This window comes from Pan troglodytes, chromosome 15, assembly GCF_028858775.2.
Source record: "Pan troglodytes isolate AG18354 chromosome 15, NHGRI_mPanTro3-v2.0_pri, whole genome shotgun sequence".
NCBI classification, from domain to species: domain Eukaryota; kingdom Metazoa; phylum Chordata; class Mammalia; order Primates; family Hominidae; genus Pan; species Pan troglodytes.
This window is the reverse complement of record NC_072413.2, coordinates 76,215,590-76,234,820: the sequence shown is the minus strand read 5'-3', so window position 1 is coordinate 76,234,820 and position 19,231 is coordinate 76,215,590. Positions and strand designations below refer to the sequence as shown.

The following is a 19,231-nucleotide window of genomic DNA, read 5'->3' as shown; positions in this document are numbered from 1 at the left end:
GGGAATTGAGCACTGCTAGCCCAGCTGAGGGCCCCCTTCCAATCTAATTACACGCAATGGAGGTAGATTTCCCTGCAGCCTCCATCTCCCACTGAGCCAAGCCCAAGATGGGCACTGAATAAAGATTCATTCAATTACCTTCTGTCTCAGGGTGAACCCCAATAAAAAGCGGACTTTCTTTCAGCAGGATGTGGGATAAAACAAAGAGCTGAGTCCTAAGCACTGTTGATTCATTCAGGAAGTGTTTTTCTGTGCCTGCAATGTATTGTCAGAGTTCTAGGCTAAGAGGGCACAGTTGTAAACACCAGTGTACCTTTGTGAAGTGTACACTCTAGTGGAACTCCCTAGGAGATGTCTCCTGGGCCGCACCTACCAGGGTTTGCATTCTGTTCCACTACTTTTTACTGGGTTGTATCAGTGAGGTACTTATTGTACCTGAGCCTCAATTGGTTCATGGGTGAAATGGGCCAAATAGCAATTTACCTCCTAGGAATGTCAAAAACATTAAATGAGGCATGTAATACTTAATATTTCCATGCCTGGCTTAAAATACAAGCTCAACAATTTCAAGTGTTTTTTTCTCATAAAGTAATAAGGAAGAAAAGCAAGTAAGAGTATTGCCCCAAAGAATAGCAAAGAAAAAAACAAAATATCTCATAGGTACTACTAGAGTTAGGAGGTTGAAGTCTTTGGTAATGGAGAAGGCATTCTCCTGGTTGCTATTCCCCAAGGCATCTCAGTCAGATGGTCTAAGCATACAGCCTCAGAATCAAAGAAGCCTGAAAGGTCATCTGATTCTAATCTATCAGGTTAAAGAAAAGAAGCCTATTGCCCAGAGAGGTTACAAGACTTGCCCAAGGGCGTACACCTCCTGGGAAAAGTGGCAGAACTACCAAGCAGAATTCCAGACCTGCATTTACATTCTGAAACTTACCATACCTGCTTCTGACCTTGGGCAAAGGATGCAATGTCTTGGAGCTCAAGGTTCTTCATGGGTGAAGTGGTAGGTGCCTGGCACACTGTGGGCTCTCTACAAACTATTGGTCTCCTTTGCCCCTTTTTACTGGTTCCTAAGCCCCACTTGAGAACAATGGCTGGGATCTAAGTTTGAGGGACCTCTTGACTGGAAGCACAAAGGGCAGGACAGATGGGAGAGAATACGTGACAGGAGAGAACAGCAGGTGTGTTTGGGGAGGTTCTACAGCACTGCACAGGAGCATGCCTCAAGACAATTAGGGAGACCAAGACACAGCTACAACGGTGGGTTGATTTTCCGTTTTTAAAAAAACCTTTCTGAGCCAAAGTATTTTCATCTATAAAATGGAAACATGTGCTTAAAGGATCAAATGGATAACTTATGTGAACCCCAAAAATCTGAGGTCTCAGTTAATTTAGAAAGTTTATTTTGCCAAAGTTGAGGACCCACTCTGACACAGCCTCAGGAAGTCAGCAGGACACGTACCCAAGGAGGTCCAGGCACAACTTAGTTTTATATATTTTAGGGAGACATGAGATATCAATCAATGTATGTAAGAAGTACATTGGTTCGGTCTGGAAAGGCGGGACAACTTGAAGCAAAGGCAAGAAGAGAGGAGGGGGCTTCCAGGGCACAGAAAGGTGAGAGATGAAGGGTTGCATTCTTTTGAGTTTCTGATTAGCCTTTCCAATGGAGGCAATCAGATATGCATCTATCCCAGCGAGCAGAGGGGTGGCATTGAATGGGAGGCAGGTTTCCCCCAAGCAGTTCCCAGCTTGACTTTTCCCTTTAGTGATTTGGGGGCCCCAAGATTTATTTTCCTTTCACATTTATACTAATAGCTATTTTATATATGGCTAACTATGTGCCAGGCACTGTTCTAACACAAGCTCGAAACAACTCCATGAGGTAGGTTCTCTTATTGTCCCCATTTTGCAGATGAAAGAAGTGGAACCCCCACAAAGGTAAAGTAACTTGAATAGGTCACAGTGCCATGATAGAGACAGAGGTGGCAAACTTTTGTTTAATAAGGAGCCAGATCGTAAACACTTTAGAGGCTGTGAGGCTCCATCACAACTATGCAACTCTGCCTGTGCAGCTCAAAAGTAGCCGAAGACAGGCCAGGTGAGGTGGCTCACACCTGTAATCCCAGCACTTGGGGAGGCTGAGGCAGGTGGATCACAGGTGGTCAGGAGTTTGAGACCAGCCTGGCCAACATGGTGGAACCCCGTCTCTACTAAAAATACAAAAATTTGCTGGGCGTGGTGGCACACACCTGTAATCCTCGCTACTCGAGAGGCTGAGGCAGAAGAATTGCTTGAACCCGGGAGGCAGAGGTTGCAGTGAGCCGAGATTGCACCATTACATGCCAGCCTGGGTGACAAGAGTGAAACTCCATCTCAAAAAAAAAAAAAATGTTAGCCAGAGACAGTGCATAAAGGAATAAAGGAATAGGTGTGGCTATGTTCCGAAAGAACTTTACGAGCATGGAAATTCAAATTTCATAAAATTTTTGTCTTACAAATTGTTCATCTTCTGACCGTTCCCAGCCATTTAAAAATGTAAAACCCATTCTTAGCTTTCAAGCCATACAAAACCAGGCTGCAAGCTGGATTTGACCCTCAAGCTATAGTTTGCCAACTCCTGCTCCATCCGATGCTATCTTGCCTTACGTCTACATGAAAGATGTAACATGTCAGACAGAGTGTGCCTGAACAGTGACCAGCGCAGACTAAGTGGTCAGTAAGTGTTCATTCTCGTTCCCTTCCCTAATCTCGTTCTCCTTCCTCCTCCCCACAACCAGATCAGATATCTCATTCTGTGCCCAGCACAAGAGAGGAAGACGAGGGCTTTCGCGAGGTGAACCGCAACTTCTCAGTAAAGACAGCCCTGTTGGTCCCAAATGGGAGGAGAGAGTGGGAATTTGAGCTCAGTGTGGCTCAAACTTTAATGAGTACACACCTAGCGGTCCTGATAAAATGCAGATTCTGATTCAGCAGGCCTGAGAATCTGCTGGTCGGTTCTGCAGGTCGCCCTGTGAGCAACAAGCTTCAAGTGCATCCCCTCTGTGCCCACAAACAAAAGTCAGACTCGAGCTGTCTCCAAGCTTTGGGTTCAGGCTGGACTGAGTGGCTCCCTGGAGACAGGGCAAGACCCAGGACACATAATCAGGTCCCCTCCCCAAGGACAGCCTGAGATGACTTACGATGGAGGAGGAACACAATACGGGGCGGAGATCAAGAGCGGGTAGGGGAAGGCTCCAGCAAAGGCGTCTGTTCCTTTGGCAACAGCAGACGGAGGCCTCCTGGGGGCCCAGCAGACAGGAGCCCCTCCCACCGTGCCTGCCAGGGCTCTGATGGACGGAAGCAGGAGGCCTATTTCCTCATCGGGCCTCTGAATAACTAGGGCACTTCCACAAGGTCACAGTTATTCATTTAAATTCCAGGTCTAATCAGCAGGCAGAGCCTGAGAAATTATCCCTTCGGAGGAGAGAGGCTGTCGTTGGAGCACCATAAACAGCCCCTCCAGGCAGGAGGGAGAAGCACTGGGGGAGGGGAGAAGAAGGGTCTCACACCCAGAGGTCCCAGAATTGTTCCCTGTGCTCTAACCCACTACTCTTCCCTCTTCCTCACCTCCAAATGGCTTCTAGAGAGTTCTAGAACAGGCAAAAGGCAGGGGAAGGTTAAAGGCAGGGCAGAGATGCCCACCTCTGCCCTACAAGCAGCCCAGGAAGACCAGTGACAAATCCCAATGTACAAAAGCATGGGATAAGGCACCTGACAGGGGTCCCTGCCAGGCCACAAATGGGTAACATGGCCTTGGATAGGTCCCTTCCCTTCTTGGGCCTCAGTTTGCACTCCTTGGACAGGATACCCTTTAAGCTCCACCATGTCTTAGAACCCTACAAACTCAAAACTCCCCTTGTGCTTGTGGCCATACTTCTTGTTCAATAGAGATTTTTGAGGTTAAGCTCTGTGCCATGTGCTGTGCAAAGAGCTGGGAATGCAGACACAAATAGGACACAGCCTGGCCCACAGCTCTGTCGTGTGAAAGGCAGGGTCTGGAAGAACAAGAGCACAAGCTTTGGAGGCAGACAGATCCGGGATCCTGGCCTAGTCACTAGCAGGAGGTGACCTGGGCAAGTTACTGAAGCTCCCTGCAGCAGCTTTTCTCCGTCTGTGCTGAGGATGGTAACACCAACCTGGAGGAGCTGACATGGAGGGTTAAAAGAATGTCAGAGCTGGGCTCCCGGGCCCTCTTCAGCACCTGCCAAGTGCTTATTGTTACTGTTATTATTCTGAACCTCCTCCCCAAAGGTTACAAGCAGGGAATGTGGATTTCACCCCATGAGGTGGAAGAAAATGTGCCTGCCCCTTTTTCCTGGGTGCCCTGGGCTCTTGCTCCAAGTCCCTAACCTGCCTCTGGGACCTTGGGAAAGGTGTTGCCCACCAGGCCCCATCTCAGACTGCTTTACAGTAGGGTTACTTCTAACTCATCTCCTCCACATGTAAAATTAATCAATTAATCAATCATCCCTTTATAGTCTTCCAGCGGCCTCTGGGTAAATAGTTACATTAGCTCATAAAATCCCCAACTTGACTTCCTGAGGGGAAGGAAAAAAGAGTCAGAGAACTGCTGAAGGCTTCTTGTTTCAGAACCACAGCGCTGCTGGCTCCAGAATGCCTGGCAAGGGGCTCAGAGAGGCAGGAGGCCCCCACTGACCTCAGCCAGGGCCGGGCACGCTCAGGCCACCTCCTGCCATGTCCAGGGCTACAAGTGAAGGGTCCAAACCAGTGATTTGCTTCAGGCTCAGAAACCACAAAAAAGCAAGGGGTTGGTGGGGCAACAAGATTGGTAATCAGCCCTTGACACTTCAAGGAAAGAATGAAGAGCACAAGATCTGAAATTAGGCTGCAATCCCCTCTTGGCCCTGCCACTCAACAGCTGGGTGACCGTCACACATCATTTAACTTCCCTGGGCCCAACTTCCTCAGCACTGAAATGACACTCGGGCTACACACCTCAGAGGGATAACAGAACAAAATGAGACAACAGCCATGAAATTGAAATGGTGTCGGTCAGGCTGGTCATAGTTGCTGTTATCTGAGGAAGGGTATTCCTCAGACCTCTACCCCTTTGAAAGGATGGCAGAAGGCCTATGGGTCCACTGCGTTTCACTCCACCATGTTATCTCACCCAGGACCAATATGGTGCCTGTGTGAGCACTAGAAAAAGATGCCCCTTTGGTCAGAGGCAGCCTCACGGGCACAAGCTTGGCAAGAGGAACACAGGTTGGATTCATACCCCCATTCACCCCCTTGGCTGGGAGACCCTTTGCAGGGCCCAGCTCTATGTGGTGACCCCTGGTCACTTCTCTGCTGGGAACCAGAAAGAGAAGCCGCCACGTGGCACTTTACAAACAAAACGAGGTGTTGGACTTACTCCCTCGCTTCCTTGAGGTTTCCCAGCAAATATCATCTTATCAGAGGGTACTTCCCTGACTACCTGTTGTAAATTAGGGACTTCTCCTCTATCCTGCTTCAATTTTCTCCACAGCACTTCCCATCCACCCCCGATACTATATATATGTAATATATACATAACATGCATATACATAATATGCATATACGTGTGTATATATGTATGCATATAAAGTATATGTATATATACATAGATATGTGTGTGTCTGTGTGTACATTTTAGATCATTGTCTGCCTCTGTCTAAAATAAAAGGTCCATGAGGGCACTGAATGTCTTCTGTTTTGTTCACTGTTTTGTCCCCATGGCCTAGAACAGTTCCTGGAACATAAATATTTGTTGAGTGAGTGATTGAACTAAAATATTATTAAATAGAAATAATAAACTTAATGGCATCTTCCTAGGAAATGCTGTCCTGGGCTTTGGTTCAAACACCAATTATTTTCAAAGGTAGGGAGCAGGCAGGAAGAAATGGAGAGAAACTCTCTGCATTAAGTAGAATAACTGTATTCTACTTTTATGTTGTGTAAGATCCCACACAGAACAATGATCAGAAGAACCCTACTTAAGTCTGGTTGATTATTTTAGACATTTAAGAACAATAAAAAGATAAATTCATTTGGAAAGAAGGCTGCTAATAAAGAAAATGTCAATTATCTCTAAGCAAAAACAAACAAATAAGCAATAGTCTCATTAGGAAATACTTATAAAATCTTTAATCACTGAGAATTTTCACTTACAGGTCCCAGCATGTTCCAATGGAGAGTCAGAAGTTCAAATCCCAGTGCTACCACTGACAAGCTCTATGATCGTAGGCAAAACTGCTTAACCTAACAGGCCCTAAATTTCCTGTACATTAAAATGAATATAATGATACTTATCTTGTATTAATGCTATAAAAATTAAATGTTAAAAGGACTAAACAAGAAAACATGTGAAAACACCTGAAATGACGCTCCCTTCCTATTTGGTCAAGTTAATTATTCTTTTTAACTCAAAGTTCTAGCCAGTTCAGAATAGTCTCCAAACCATTCTAAGTCATCTGACACTTATCCATAAATGCCTGCATCAGTTCACATGATTCTATGTATGTGTGTGTGCATATATATTTGTCTACACACACACAATGCTTAAAACCAGGACTCTGGATGAAGACACACTTTAAAAAGAGAAATGCATAATTATTATAAAGGTGGTTCTTTAATTTTTCCATTGACAAAAACCATTTATTCAAACCATCCTGCTTTTTTTTCCACAGTGAGCATGTATTATTTACATAACCAGGAAAAACAATAAATATTGCTGATTTCATTGTGAAAAAGACATTTCTTAGAATAAAAAGAAAGAAACCTCCTTTCACCCACATCATATTTTCCATGCTACATATGTCATATCTTCTGCTTTCAACCACATGAAGCTAGAGAAGATAAGCAGATGTGTGAAAGACAAAGCAAACGTTGTTCATTAAATTGGAGAATACATATCTAAGAACATCTTTACAAATACTTTCCCAAAAATGTTCATTTTCTGAATCACCCAGAAATACTAATGAGAAGGAAGTGATTATATTAAGTATGAGAACCATATTCCTTTGGCTTTAAAATGGTTCTTCAAAACCAATACAAATCCATTAATTCAATGCATTTCTTCTTCTAAACCTAGATCAGTGAAAATGCAATATACTCAGAATTTTGTCTCTAAAAGTCTCACTCAGACTCAAACCATGCACAATCTAGCAGAGGGGAAATTCCCACAGCAGCTGTGCAAACACAAAGACTCACCTGGATCTTGACTGACATCTGTGGCAGCATTTTCAAAGGGAGGGAAAGGGAGAGAGGAGAGAAAAGGGGAGAAAAAGGAAGAAGAGTGTTAGCAGCACACACACACACACAATGCAATGTGCTCTTGCATGACTATCAAGTTCATGCAAGCTCCAGAGGTACTCAGCTTCTGAGCACTTAGTTCTACCTTCACCCAAAAACCACCCATGCAAGCCGAGGGGCCAAGCTCCCTTTTCACTTTGCATGTAGCAAGAGAGGTAAGCTTCACATCTGTCCGGAAAGACATCATCCTGGAATCAGATAGGGCTTCAAAGAGCCAAGCAGACTGGAATCCTGCAAGAATATTGGTTAAAATATTCTGGTTGATTTCTGCACACTGACACCAAAGCAAATCCTCCTCCTCCTCGTCTTTGGATACCAAACACTGGACATGAAGTCAAGCAAGGTTTCCCAGCAGAGAGAAAAAGTAAAAATGAACCACTCCCTTGAGAAACAAAGCAAAAGAGGCATAAGAATTAAGAGCAAGTTACAGATTTATTCACCACATAGGACTGAAGGACATAAGGTCACAAAATATTTACAATTCCCCGCCTCCCCAGTATACCCAGTGACCACGCTTCATCACAGACAGCAGTGTGTGTGCATGAGATTGTGTGTGAGTAGATCATTCATCAAACAAATTGAAATCCTGCCTCCTACTTTAATTTTTTTCCCTGCTTTTCACCCTAACACTAATGACAGAAATTGCCATTTGAAATCACTTTTGACAACTACGAATAAACACCCAACCCTAGGAAGGTTGACATTTGAATTAAGCCAATGAACTTTCAGAAAATGAAGAACGGTTCGCTCCAATCAGCCCCATGAACAACATAATCTCCTCCTCCTTCCCTCAGATGTGAAATAGAATCGGGCTGGGGAAGCATAACCCAGAGCAGCCCAAGGCACTGTTAAAACCCCTAGACCCAACCTGAGAGGATATACCACAGCAGAGGAGAAGGAACAAGGGGCTGCTTCAGGCAACAATGACCAACCTGGCAGTCTTGGATAGCTCACTTAGAATCACTGAATGGTGGATCTGGAGTAGCCATAGACACTAAGTACCTAGTTTAGTTCTTTTTTGTTAAGATGGAGGATGAAAAAGTAGAGAGACTTGTATAAGGTCACACAGCTACTTCAGGGGCAGAGACTAGAAAATATCCTAGATCTCTTGCATACCACCCAGTCCATCATTCATTCGACTGAAGCCTAGGTCCCTCAAGAGCATACAGGACCTGAATTTGGTTTGCAGATTAAAGTGATCATGCTGAAGCCATGGGGAAGCTGGGTGAGCGTTTCCCACCTGCCCTATGAGTGGGTCATGGTTTATTCTCTGTGCCTCTAATTTGCTGCCTGAACAGGATAGGTAATGTTCTTCATGCCAACCAATAATGAAACACCTGCAATCAGATTTGTAAAGCTCCAGTGTGTCCTTAGGGCCCTTGCCCCAGGAAATCCAGGTGCTGACCAACTAAGCTGTGCCCCAGAATAAACATACCCATAGCCACAGCTGAGCACTTCTCTAGCCCCCACCCTGCCTCCCCTAGAAGCTGTATCTGCCCAGAGAAACTTCTAGAAAGCTCTGAATCATGCCTCAGCCACACCGCCCCTTCAGGTTTTCTAGTGTGTTAGATTTAGGGATGAATGGCAGGAAGAAGAGAAGAGGTGGAAAGGGAAAAATTGTGTAAATAACTAGGCGGGGCCATTAACTGTTACTGATGGATTGCCTGGAATAGATGTTAAAATACCCCTTAATTAAACAGGATATCAAACTATTTACATGTGGCCGAGTTCTGTGGCAGAAGAATGTCAACACCATTGTTCATACAAATAGGCTCTTTGGGGACACCAAGTCACAGGGAGACAGAATTCCTTGGAACTCCAAAGGTTTTTCGATACTAGTTACTTGCCCATTTGGGGATGTGATTACAATCTTAAACTTCAGAGGCAGACAGGTCTGGGTTCAAATCCCAGCCTCTCTGTGGCCTTGGACCCATCATTTAACTTCTAAGAGTCATCTTCCTTGGCTATAAAATGAGAATGATATCAGAGCCTCCCTCATGGGGGTGTTATGAGAATTAAATGAGATTAAATGCTTGTAAAGCACTGAACTAAGTACAATGCTACATAACGTTAGTGACTCTGATTGTCATCACTTTGAATTACCACAGACGGAAATATCAAAAAATATTGACCAGATGGCTCACTGGAAACACCAAGAGATCACAGGAATGAAGCCAGTGATTTTGGTTCCACTTTTCTACTTATGAATAAGGACATCTGCTCCCGATCTCCCCTCCCTCTGGTTCTTTCCCACCCCGTTCCTCAGTGTGAAGTGAGGGGGCGAACAGAAGCAAAGATCAAAACAAATTCCATCCTTATTTCTTTTGTTTTCCCTCCTCAAGTCTCAATTTGGCATAGTTCTAGTCCTGTATGTAAAAATACTGCACCTATTCTTGTCAAAGAGGGGCAACAATCCCACCAAAAACAAACAAATGAACAAAATCTTCCAGCTGGGGATCAAGGTCCAAGCTCAGTTCCTAGCTGTGGCACTGACCTGGAGGCAGGTCTGAGCATTATTCCAACTTTAGGAATAGAGACACATTATCACCTGGCCCCTGGCCCAAGAAGCAGTGAGTGACCTGAATCTCTGGACTCAATTCTGATTGACAGAACGAAATGGCAAAGGTAAGAGGTAGACGAAGGAGGGGGATGGCTAGCAGGTAAGGATCAAAACCTTAGCAGTGTCTATCTGCCAGACTGTCTATCCAGCATCCCTTTCCTCTTCTTCTTGTAACAATCCTCAGCTGTTTTCCAGGGAAAGCCCCCTTCCCAGCCTTAGCCCACGTGGTTTGCTAGAGGTGACCCCCACTCCCACTTGAGCTCCAAGGGTAGTAGTCATGTGACTCAGTCCAGGTCTTGAGAATATTCTATTTCCAACAATTGGCTCAGGAACAGACATATGACCCAAGCCTAACCAATGAGAGTCTTCCCAGAGAATTTTACTGGAATTATCAGGAAATGGGGTGCTTTCATTTCTCTAGAGCTGCCATATTCCATTTTTGTTACCATGTGAAGGCAGCTTACCTAAAAATATGGGGAGCATAGAAGAAAACAGCTTTTCTTAATAAGGGGATTAAGATTATCTAGAACCAAATCCTAGCTCTACCCCCTCATCTACAGGCAACTGCCTTAGCTTCTCTGAGCCTCAAACTTATCATGTATAAATGGAGATACTAAAAGTATTTCTGCGAGTTTTATCAATGAAGATCATCTATTCACCATTCAATACATATTGGCCGAGCATCTATCATAGGCTGAACTCTGCTTTAAACATTGGAGATACAAGCAGTGAATGAAACAGACAATACTCTTGGGTTTTAATGGGAATAAAAACAGATACATAATGTCAAATAGTGATTGGAGCCATGAAGAAAGGAAAAGTAGAGTAAGTGCCAGCAGAGTATCCCCATTTTAGAGAAGGTAGTTAAAGAAGGTCTTTCTGAGGAAGTAGTATTTGAGCTGATACCTGAAGAAGGTGAGAAACACTCTTCTGTATACCTGACAAAGACTACTTAGGCAGGGGAATAGCAAATGCAAAAGATCTAGGCTGTATCTGTTCAGTTAGTTATTTCTACGTTATGATAGAAAAACCGAGGACTGGCTCACATTACTCCCACCTTCCTAGCTCTACCATTCACACACATCCTCAGTAGGTAACAGGTACTCAAGAAATATTCAGGGGGAAAAAGTAACCCTGATGAAAACTAGCTCTGTCCCAGTTGCAGCCACCTCCCTTAGGATCTCCATGCTCTAAACAGTAGGAACAAAACAGGAAAGAAAGAATTGGAAACCCACTTCCATCTTTCACCCCCTCTCTTCAGCATCACAACCAGGGAAGAAGGAAATTCGGGTATTCCTGCCTCCACTCTGAATCCCACAGACACTTACTGCATATTCAACAATAACTTCAGCCACAAGTGCATATGCTCAGCATGGTCATCCTCAAGTCCAAGGGAAACAATTTTCTGCAGTTTGGGGAACCTGGTTCTTCTAACCTGATACGGTTTTGCTGTGTCCCCATCCAAATCTCATCTTGAATTGTAGTTCCCGTAATCCCCACAAGTCATGGGAGGGACCCAGTGGGAGATAATTTAATCATGGGGGCAGTTACACTCATGCTGTTCTTGTGGTAGTGAATAAGTTCTCACAAGATCTGATGGTTTTATAAGGGGCTTTTCCCCCTTTTGCTCAGCACTTCTCCTTCCTGCCACCATGTGAAGGACATGTTTGCTTCCCCTTCTGCCATGATTGTAAGTTTCCTAAGGCCTCCCCAGCCCTGCAGAACTGAGAGTCAATCAAACCTCTTTTCTTTATAAATTACCCAGTCTCAGGCATTCCTTCACAGAAGCATGAGAACAGACTAATACATAACCATTGGGAGGAAAAGAAAGGGCCCATCATTCACCACTATTGCACTTGCAGAAGCTAGTTCAGCCGGGGTAGTCCTCCCACCTCACTCTTCATTTGTACTAGATCATTTGGACAGGTATGAGTCCAAGATTCTCCCGACTTGCTACTTCAACTCCCCCATGCCTCTGGAGGAGCTCTGGGGAGCATGGGACAGGCTGCACAGCCAGCCTCCCGTAGGCGAGTCCCAGTCAAACCTTCTGGGACCCCACCTGGTGAACTCTGCCTTGAGTCTGACCTATTTTCTAGGAGAGAAAATAGAATACAGATTTAAATGCAGTGGCGCTCTGGAAAACTACAGGCCCATCAGTATGAGAAAATAAAACAGCAGGAGGTAGCTGAAGAAGTGTGCTGGCACAGGGGAAAATGCCACCGCCCCTAGATCAATCTTACCTGGTTTGTCAACTGCCTTTTCTTCTGCAATCTGCCCCTACTTTTTGTCTATTAAAAGTTGATACACACATATGTATACACACATATTTACCTATGTATTTCCTCTGGCCAGTCCTGGGGCTCTAGGCTGCTCCTGCATACACAGACCCCAGCTGGTCTAACAGGAGCATCCACAGGCAGAGGGAGCTGTATAGATGAGACCCTCGGAAATGGGGAGGCAGCAAGGCAAGGAGTCAGAAACACCTGCAGCTGCGTCCCTTCTGTGTCTGTCTGCCTTCCTTCTGTGTGACAAGAGGAAGGGTTTGGGGTTGATTTTTATAATACTCTTATCCTCTCATATACGAAGGTAATAAAATCACCAGCTGACATTGACTGAGGGCTGTCTATGTGCTAGGCACTGTTCTAAGTGCCTCACAACAACCCGATGAGGTAGGAACTATTACCACACCCATTTTACAGATAAGGAAACTGAGGCACAGAAAGCTTAGGTAACTGGCCAAAAGTCACACAGCCTGTGGAGCCAGAACCTGAATCATGGACATCCAGCTGTGGATTCCCCTTTCTGTCAATTACCATTCTGGCAGTATCAGCCCATCAGAGGGTGAACGTGAGGACAAAATGGGATAAAAGCAATATTAATCCTAATAAAGCTCATATTTATTAAGCATTCTCTGTGTGCTGTTATACAGGCTGGGGTCTGTGTATGGGGAAGCAGCACTGGGCCCCAGGACTGGCCTGAGGAAATATCTATGCAAATATGCGTGTATACATATGTGTATATTGATTTTTTTAATAGACAAAAAGTGGGGGTAAATTGCAGAAGAAAAGACAGTTTACAGCCAGATAAGATTGATTTAAGGGAGTTGGCATCCTCCCCTAGGTCATATGCATCATCTTATTTAATCTTCATTAAAACCCTAACAGGTAGAAACATTATTCATCCTATTTTACAGATAAGGAAACTAAGACCTAGAGAGGATGCACTATGATTATACCTCTCAGACTCAGCAGCACATCAGGTAAGGGTCAAACTATATTTTTGAATGTAAGAGCAAACCAGGACAGAAACCATCTAACCCATGGAGCTACAAATTAGGTATGAGAATATTGGGCATCTCACGGAAGTAAGAAAAAGGTATTGCAAGGGACAGAGGAAAGGGGTAAAATGCAGTAATGCCGTAGGCCTGAGCAACTGGAGCCCCTGCCCTGGGCTATATGTTTTAGAGGGGCCCATTCTGTTCCTTCTGCAGCCACATCCCAGCCCAGGAACTGAAGAGTCCACAGGTCAAATAGATGTTTCCACCTAGAGCCAGCAATACTTGCCCCCACCCTTATAAAATATGCTCTGGTACCCAGAATTCCTCGCCCAATTGCTCCAAATCTAGATGGGCCTCTTCCCAGGGTCCATTCTCTCAAAGCAGACCAACCTACTGGTATGTGCACTCTAGTGTCAAAAAGTGGCCAAGAAGAAGCTGTCTGCAGGAGTCGTGGGCTTCTACAGGCTGGGGCGTCACATAAACGTGCATGAGGGCCTTCCTGGTGCTAGCAAAGAGAGAAGGGAGGCTGGCCACTGGCCTCCATGTATAGTCTTGCCTCAGGCCCTCAGATAGCAGGGCAGGCCTTCTGCTAAGGATTACACTGAGCCATAACATTAGAAGAAAAAAAAAAAAGGCAAAGACTGCACCTCCCCAGTGGCCTATTGACTCCTGTCCCCAGGAAAGATGAGCATAAGGTTTTCCCTTCTTCTTCAAGAACAAACACAGAAACAATTTTTTCAGTTAAGAACTAAAGCAAACTTCCAGCAGTGAGGAGGTTGTTTCTTTCGTTCTAGGGCTCTTTCTGCCTCTCAGTGTCTGAGCTCTTCAAACACAGGAAGAGTTGTCTCCATAAAAGGCCGGGTGGTGTTAGCTTTATCCCCGACATAAGGGTCCATTCATCTACCTTCATAGAGGACTGAGCCCCAGAGCCCTGGTGCTGTTTGCTTTTGTTCTTTGATGCTAATAACTCCAGATTGCAAGATGGAGCATCAGTAGCAGCTATATCAGGCACCAGTCAGCCTGGGCAGGCAGCGGCCAGGAGGGGAAGAGGAAGGACCAAGGCAAGCATTTCTGTGGGCCAGGTCACTGCTGTACTCAAACACCTTCAGGGGCTCTCACATACTTGCAGTGGCTCTGGCTTGAGGAACCAGGGTTTGACAGTTGCGAGAAGAGGCAATCTGGTTGTTACAGATACAATCAGAGATCAGTGCAGACAGCCCTTTTTTTTTTTTTTTTTTTTTAATGCTTTAGAAGTTTTGAGAACAGGCATGGGAGTAAGGTAGCCTGGGTTTGAATCCCAGCTTTGCCACTTGTCACTTAAAATATTTTTGGCAAATTTCTTAGGTTCATGGTCCTCTTCTGCCACACAGGAATAATGGTAGTAAAGTCAGTTCTGCCAGAAGCATGTATGCAATCCTAAAAGTCATTTTGCTGTGCAAAATCATACAGTAAAAATCACAGAGCTTAACTGGAAAGATGAAGTTGGGATGCAACACCTATAAACTTCATCAGTGACACATAACAGAGGAAGCAGTTCTATACATGTTAAATCACTAAGAAGTACGAAAGTACTACAATAAATATGGCACTTTTAACAGACCTGAAGTTTGTCTGTGAAAATGGGAAGCTTATGAATCATTGTAAAGTGTAGGAGGAGGATCTCCTGGAATTGGACACAAAGTTGAAATATCATTTGTGGGGTGGGACTCATAACACACACGGTAGCTGAAGTTGCTGGTACAAGTTTGAGATGTGTGCACTTTGAGTGTTCCTACACAGCTTGCTTCTGCTGGCTGCAGTTTTCTGCCTTCACCTAGTGTTTCTTATGGACAAAATCATGCATAATCAAAAGCAAAATTATTATGCTCAAAATGTTCCCTAATACATCAGTTGCATTAGAACAAATTTGCATTTTCAAAACAAGTGTTATAACAGAACTGATTGTCCCTAATTTATATGACTATTGTGAGGATTAAGTGAAATAATCCATATAAAGTTGTTCAGCACAATGCCAGGCACATAGTAAACATTCAGGAAACTTATTGAAATTATTACTGTTTCTGCTGGCTTGTTGACACATCTCTTGTAAACTGAAAATGACAAGTTGAGCTTCTATTGACCTGTTTAAGCCTTGCAAACAAAAGGCATTTCCAGCCCAATAATATTTCCCAGCCTTAGGCCATGAGGTTGGCACCTGCAGTAGTCTCCCACACGACAGGGTGAGGGCCTTGGGAAAGTCCTCATAGCAGATGGGCACTGCCAGGAAACAGGATGCATGTATCAACTTCCTAGGGAAAGAAATGGATGCTGTCCTTCTCACACTGCAGCACGACCCACCAGGGAAAGGAATACACATCTGCATCTCAGAGGACACCAGGAAATCAAAACAGAAACTGGCCTAAATGAGATGTCCCATCATCTGGTAGGAGAGAGAAAAGCGTATCACAGGAGGAGAGAGAAATCTGTCAACTCCTATGTTGGAAAACACTCTAGACACAGACATCTCCAATTTCTCTGCCCCCACCTTAGATAGCATAGAGGTTAAGAGGCAGGTTCTAGAGTCAGATAGACTTGAATGACAATCCTGGCTCTTGCACACATGAGCTCAGGCATGTTAGCCAATCTCTTCGAGCCCTAACCTCCCCATCTGTAAAATGGGGACAGTCTACTTGCCTGGTAGGACTGATGTAAGCATTATAAAGAACTAATGTATGCAAAAGCACTTAGCAAGGCGTCTGGCACAAAAGAAGTAGTCATTGAGGCTGGCAATCACAATTATTGCATTACTTGACCCCAGTGATTTCCTTGAGACAGAGGATCTGCCCTCTTTCCAAGAATTCCCTACTCTCTGGAAAGACTCCGACTTCCCAGAGTTTAGGCCAATAGGATGAATGTTCTAGGAGAAGCAGGTGGGTCTTCCAGGGTTTCAGTGGAGGTGAGTTCTGCAAACTTTTCAATTCAATACAAAATAAAGTGTCTTAGAAGAGGAGGCATACTATAGCTGCTGTGTAGGGGATGCTGATACGGGCTGTGGGAAAGAAACCTCAGTTTGGAGTCAGAAGCCCTGGTGCTAGTTTTGTTTTCCCAGTTTTCTTGAATTGTGATAAAACACACATAACATGAAATGTACCATCATAACCATCTTTAAGTGTACAGTTCAGTAGTATTAAGTACATTCGTAATGCTGTACAACCACCACCATTGTCCACTTCCACACTTTCCATCTTGCAAAATTGAAACTCTTTACCTATTAAAACTAATTCCCTTTACCCCCTCCCACTGGCCCCTGAAAACTACCAATCTACTTTCAATGTCTATGAACTTGACCATTCTAGGTACCCCATATAAGTGGAATCACACAGTGTTTTTCTTTTTATGACTGGCTTATTCCACTTAGCATAATGTCCTCATGGTTCATTCATGTTGTAGCATGTGTCAGAATTTTCTTCCTTTTTAAGGCTGAATAATATTCCATTGTGTATACAGTCCACATTTTAGTTACAGAAGCCCTGGCTTTGAGGCCTGACTTTCCAGCTTCCTACTAGCTGTGTGACTTTTGCCAACTGAGCCTCTGTGAGCTTCATTTTCCATATCCCCAACTACAGGGAATAATGACAGTAAGTACATGACCAGGTTGCTGTGAGGTTTGAATGAGGCCACAAATATGTAAGTGCTTTGTAAACAACAGAGTGCTATATCATTCGTTTATTCACTCCAGAAATACTAATGAGGGGCAATTCCCTGTTAGCCAATATGCTAGATCTTAGTGTCAAAAAAAGGTTTTAGTGGGATCCCTATTCACAATAACATCATAAAAGAAATGTGAAAAACATGACCCAGAAGACAGTGCGGCAGGGATTATTATCTATTATAATCCCTGCCATTTACTGAGTGCTTCCTGTATACCAGGCCCCTGCAACTATAGTGTATGTAAATAACCTCATTTAATCCTACTGATGTAGATACTGTTGTTATCCCACTTAACAGACAAGGAAACTAAGGCTCAGGGAAGTTAATATCCCCCAAGTTCAGGCATCTCATAAATAATAGCCAGGATGTGAACTCCGATTTCTCTGACTCCAAACTCGTTTTCCTTCCCACAGTACCATACTTCCATCCACAAATATTTCTTCCCTTACTGGTCTCACCACCCAAATCTGTCATCCTCTGGGACACCAGGACAAATTTCAAGAAATTAGTGTGTGCTCGCTGAGATCACTGGAAAGTATGGAAGGAACTGATGGTCATTAAGTATTTTAGAGTATAATGTGCATTGTTGTATGTACAACGTCCAATGCTGCGTGGGATCTCAGGAGCCATATTTCAGAGAAAGGATTAAAAGCTGGGGTAGCATATCCGAAACTAAATTCCATAAAAATACAACATCACAACATCCAGCAAGATGTGAACAGTTGTTCTTTGAAAAAAAACAAAACAAAACAAAACAAAACAAAATGGTGGTCCAGTAAATTTAGAACACACCAAGTTTGTTTTTTAATATCCCAAGTCTTCAGAAGATTTCATCCATACTAAGATACACTGTGGAGTCCAAGAGGAGATATAGTCCATAGGGGATATATGTTTTTAGATCACTGAAAATTCCCCCTCAATCCCCCCATTAAACATCTAGTAACATCTCACAGAACACAGTTTGAGAAGGGCTGGCTTTGGGATTCTCAGAAAAGCTGGGAAGGTTTACAATTTACCACAAGCCTTTATCCTCACCCTTTTTTTGTTCTCATCGCGAGCCTTTGTGTCTGGTTCTATTCAAAATAGCTAACATTTACTGACCAGGTGCTACATGCCAGACACTGACTTAGGCACCGGAGACTCAAAAAGACGGCTCTGCATTGCTGTTAGTCACCAATCTTATGAACCAAGAGACGATGTAAACATGATAGTGTGGTCCTACATGGTCTTCTATTATCATACTTAGCACGAATGGGGGATTTAGAGTTGACAGAGAACGCTTCAAAGTCTTTGATTGGAGAAATCTCAAAGTGCCCCCATAGGATGGACAGCAACAACTGAGTGGAGAGAAATCTTTTATTTTTTTAAGAGACAGTATCTTGTTGTCACCCAAGCTAGAGTATAGCTGCATGATCAAGTGGACCTCCCAGCTCAACCTAAGTAACTGGGACTAAAGGCACATGCCACCATGCCTGGCTAACATTTTTTTTTATCTTTTGGTACAGAGAGGGGTCTCACTTTGTTGCCCAGGCTGTTCTTAAATTCCTGGCCTCAAGCAATCCTCCCACATCAGCTTCCCAAAGTGCTGGCATTACAGATGTGAGACACTGTACCTAGCTGAGGAATTTTTTGTAAAGACATTTCACCATATGGGCCCATGGGCAGATGGACACCCCTGAGGGCTGGGCTCACTGAGAGGTATGTAGAAAGTTTTGAGCTCAAATGCCAATATTGCTATTCATTATGTGACCTTGGACAAGTCCTTTAAACTTCATCTATAAATTGGGAGTCATTGTATCAATTCCAGAGTTGTCAAGCTTATCAAAAGAATCAACTGTATATAAAATGCCTAATGACCTGCCTGACACCATGCTCAGCACATACTAATTCCCTGTTCTTTGATTGTTGACATCCTGGAATACTGTGTTAAGAAAGAGTTTGAAGCTACACATGGGCCTGGGATAGAAAGAACTTTATGGTTGATTAGCACGGTTTGCAATGAACTTGAGAAGGAAGGGGTAACATAGTGGCTCAAGACAGCATTCAACTGAATGCCTCCCAATGGATCCTTGCCCTGACAGAATGAGTTTCTAGTGACCTGGGGAACCCCAGAAGAAAGTCAGTAGCCCTATTAGAAGACTCTCTTACTTCTAAGCCCCTTGGCAGCTTTTCAGCTTTCCTTTGTACCCCTCCATTTCTCCCATTAAAAAAAAAAATAAGCAAGGTTGATTTCTTCTTCTTTGTAAAGTAAGGAGGTGTTGTAAAGCTCTGGACCTAAAAGAATATTTTTTTGAGTCTGAGGCCCATGCATATTGCCTACTAATGAGTTCCAGTCCCATTCTGAAGGCTCAACAGGAGTCTGCAGA

General features: G+C 44.0%; 1 protein-coding gene across 38 annotated transcripts in view; it reads right to left on the bottom strand.

Moving 5' to 3' along the window:
- The window catches only part of NRXN3 (neurexin 3), a 1,722,001-nt gene that overhangs the window by 1,606,849 nt on the left and 95,921 nt on the right, over nt 1-19,231 (bottom strand). For 31 of the 38 annotated variants that reach the window (XR_010151246.1, XR_010151247.1, XR_010151248.1 and 28 more), the window contains exon 3: nt 7,237-7,254. The exons of the other annotated variants lie outside the window; for them this stretch is intronic. Coding sequence is in view for 28 of the 31 variants with exons in the window: in XM_063793837.1 (XP_063649907.1) it covers nt 7,237-7,254 (18 nt within the window). In the remaining 3 variants the exon portion in view is untranslated. The remainder of the gene's footprint in view (nt 1-7,236; nt 7,255-19,231) is intronic. 38 annotated transcript variants of the gene reach the window in all.